Source organism: Salvelinus fontinalis, chromosome 36, assembly GCF_029448725.1.
Source record: "Salvelinus fontinalis isolate EN_2023a chromosome 36, ASM2944872v1, whole genome shotgun sequence".
NCBI lineage: Eukaryota > Metazoa > Chordata > Actinopteri > Salmoniformes > Salmonidae > Salvelinus > Salvelinus fontinalis.
In genome coordinates, this window is record NC_074700.1 from 28,028,309 (window position 1) to 28,032,296 (window position 3,988).

The 3,988-nt window shown below is 39.7% G+C and overlaps 1 protein-coding gene across 1 annotated transcript in view; it reads right to left on the minus strand.

Annotated features, from left to right (window-relative positions):
• LOC129835554 (broad substrate specificity ATP-binding cassette transporter ABCG2-like) overlaps window positions 1-3,417 on the minus strand; it is an 83,526-nt gene extending 80,109 nt beyond the window's left edge. The window contains exons 1-2 of the mRNA XM_055901240.1: window positions 3,310-3,417; window positions 1,845-2,081 (exon numbers count right to left, since the gene is read on the minus strand). Of these exons, the coding sequence (XP_055757215.1) occupies window positions 1,845-2,044 (200 nt within the window). The 5' untranslated portion in view covers window positions 2,045-2,081; window positions 3,310-3,417. The remainder of the gene's footprint in view (window positions 1-1,844; window positions 2,082-3,309) is intronic.
• Window positions 3,418-3,988: the final 571 nt, after the last annotated feature.

The following is a 3,988-nucleotide window of genomic DNA, read 5'->3' on the forward strand; positions in this document are numbered from 1 at the left end:
CATCACATGTTCTCTCCCAGCTTCCTGGTTTGAACGAGGTGCGTAATTCCTGTCCACATAATACAGTATAATGCAATATAGCCCAGTACTATAGTTGAAACTGAAGAAAGACTAGCCTACTGGAGCTAGTTTCATTTATTTACCCACGAGAGCATACAGCTAGCTACATCTATGGGCTTTTATGTTTTCCTGTCGTGAGTAATGTGCAGTAGCCTATATCATATACTGTATGTATTGGATAATGATACAAACCTTTCAGCTTCTTTGGGCTTTGGCTCATTAAATGTCTTTAATGTAGGGCTCATAAAATGGCTTTAATGTACGGCTCATTAAATGTATTTAATGTAGTGATCAATAAATGTCTTTAATGTAGGGCTCATTAAATGGCTTTAATGTATGGCTCATTAAATGTCTTTAAGGTATGGCTCATTAAATGTCTTTAATGTAGGGCTCATTAAATGTCTTTGATGTACGGCTCATTAAATGTCTTTAATGTATGGCTCATTAAATGTCTTTAATGTAGGGCTCATTAAATGTCTTTAATGTATGGCTCATTTAATGTCTTTGATGTAGGGCTCATTAATGTCTTTAATGTATGGCTAAATGTCTTTAATGTATGGCTCATTACATGCATTTAATGTACGGCTCATTAAATGTATTTAATGTAGGGCTCATTACATGCATTTAATGTATGGCTCATTAAATGTCTTTAATGTAGGGCTCATTAAATGTCTTTAATGTATGGCTCATTTAATGTCTTTGATGTAGGGCTCATTAATGTCTTTAATGTATGGCTAAATGTCTTTAATATATGGCTCATTAAATGTCTTTAATGTAGGGCTCATTAAATGTCTTTAATGTATGGCTCATTAAATGTCTTTAATGTAGCTCTTCAGGCTTGAATTTTTTTGATCAAAGCTCTTATCAAATCCAGATATAGGCCCATTAATATGCTTTATGTGCTTTTGAATGGCACTTCCAGTTTTGGCGGGAAATACCGTGTTACCCTACCGGAAAATATTCAACCTTAATATTCAGGTCCCGATTGGTCAACAAGCTTATTTGACATGTGAAATAGTGTTATTTTATGTGTATCTTTTTGACACGCAAATACCTACCCAAACAAGGTTCAATAGAAGACAGTTCAAAACACATTTTTCACAGTCGGAGCGTGTTTTTTTTTCTTCGAGTTCCCAGTTGTCTTGAACGCAGAATAAAGGGAAATCAATAGTATCGATTCATGTAAAAAATAAAAATAAAATAAATAAATAAAAAAAACACATTTGGAGTTAGGTTTTCATCCGACTGTAATGTAACAGAGTAATAAGTTACTTCCTTCAGAAATCACTTGAGTAAGAGTACAGCCCACAGAAAGTAACTAGAAAAGTAGTTTACTAGTTCGTCCAAAAAATTCAGAAGGGCAGAAGTCTGACATATTTGAGCCGACTCTGGCATGTGCGGGATAAGCGGCTGTAACCGCTGGGCCACACAGGTACTGAACCTATTGTTTATTCTGATTATTGTTTGCCTTGAACCTATAATAAAACAATGGATCTAAAAATAAAAATAAAAGATTTTCCATAACGAACATAGATCTACCCCTTATAGATATTGTCCATTTATCCGTGTACATAGGTTACTTAAACCGAAACACATTGGACTTGCTGTCTGTTAATACAAACACGGCGTCCAGCTGCCCCCTGGTGGCAGATTCTAAATATTAAGAAATCCATTTAAAATCCTTCTGCAGGATTATTTTCTTCCTGCGACGAAATGGGTCGTATTAAGATCCGACATCTGTATAAAACTGATTAAATCTCAACAACAGCGTCTAGTCAACTTACTTCAGATCTATGAGAATGTCTTTGGTGGTAGTCTTCCTCTTCATACACAGACAGCCGCTCCTCTTCGTCACCTTATAGTGGATGTTATGGAAACTAATGGTTGAACCGTGAGGAGACGTGGCGGTACCGGTAGACTCAGGAGACCCGTTAGTCCCACGGTCCTCCATCACCAGGATGTGGCTGTTGTACTTCTTCGACATTCTGAAGGTCCTGTCAGAAATGAGACAGCGAGGTAGCCTGTGGGAATAATTATAGGGACATGTCTGTCAGAAATGAGACAGCGAGGTAGCCTGTGGGAATAATTATAGGGACATGTCTGTCAGAAATGAGACAGCGAGGTAGCCTGTGGGAATAATTATAGGGACATGTCTGTCAGAAATGAGACAGCGAGGTAGCCTGTGGGAATAATTATAGGGACATGTCTGTCAGAAATGAGACAGCGAGGTAGCCTGTGGGAATAATTATAGGGACATGTCTGTCAGAAATGAGACAGCGAGGTAGCCTGTGGGAATAATTACAGGGACATGTCTGTCAGAGATGAGACAGCGAGGTAGCCTGTGGGAATAATTATAGGGACATGTCTGTCAGAAATGAGACAGCGAGGTAGCCTGTGGGAATAATTACAGGGACATGTCTGTCAGAGATGAGACAGCGAGGTAGCCTGTGGGAATAATTATAGGGACATGTCTGTCAGAAATGAGACAGCGAGGTAGCCTGTGGGAATAATTATAGGGACATGTCTGTCAGAAATGAGACAGCGAGGTAGCCTGTGGGAATAATTATAGGGACATGTCTGTCAGAAATGAGACAGCGAGGTAGCCTGTGGGAATAATTATAGGGACATGTCTGTCAGAAATGAGACAGCGAGGTAGCCTGTGGGAATAATTATAGGGACATGTCTGTCAGAAATGAGACAGCGAGGTAGCCTGTGGGAATAATTATAGGGACATGTCTGTCAGAAATGAGACAGCGAGGTAGCCTGTGGGAATAATTATAGGGACATGTCTGTCAGAAATGAGACAGCGAGGTAGCCTGTGGGAATAATTACAGGGACATGTCTGTCAGAGATGAGACAGCGAGGTAGCCTGTGGGAATAATTATAGGGACATGTCTGTCAGAAATGAGACAGCGAGGTAGCCTGTGGGAATAATTATAGGGACATGTCTGTCAGAAATGAGACAGCGAGGTAGCCTGTGGGAATAATTACTGGGATATGTCTGTCTAAAATGAGACATCGAGGTAGCCTGTGGGAATAATTATGACGGCTTCATTTGGCTGGTGACTTTCTGCTAAGGTAAAGTGATATCATGTAAACATTGCCTATTGCTCTCTACCGTTCCCATCTTTAAGTTAAACAACTGTAGCATTAATTAACATTAATTCATTATCGTTAAAAAAACAAAATAGTCAGTCGCCAAATAATTTGTCGATCGAATATTACAGGCAACAGATTTGTGTCACTTACCCTGCGACTGGAAGCGGAGAGTTGAACCCTAAACTACTGTGTTGAACCAATGTAATCCAATGTAATCCACAGTCCACAGTCCTTGCAGTGGACTGTGTTGTGGATTGTTTCAAATGTCAAGTTTTAATGTCACGTGCACAAGTACAGCGAAAATGCCTTTTCTTGCAAGCTCTAAAGCCGTGTTGTGTAACCAAGTTTGAGAGCTATATAAATGAATGTGTTGGCATGTCTTCAGCAGATTTACAGTTTTACAGCCCTGCCGTGCTGTGAGAGAGTTTACGAGGTAAAACACAAAGTAATGCATGCAGAGCAGAATTATGAAGATTCACGCTAATTATCAAAATGCAGAAAAATACCTGTTAAGTTCTACAACCACATAAAGGGAAGCGATTCTCAAACCTTACGTAACAAATCCTTCACCAACAGAGAGATGAACCTGGAGAAGAGTCCCCTAAACTAGCTGGTCCTGGGGCTCTGTTCACAAACACAAACACACCCCACAGAGCCCCAGGACAGCAACACAATTAGACCCAACCAAATCATGAGAAAATAAAAAGATAATTACTTGACACATTGGAATGAATCAACCAAAAAACAGGGCAAACTAGAATGCTATTTTGCCCTAAACAGAGAAGAAACAGAGAGAAGACAGAATACCTGACCACTGTGACTGACCCAA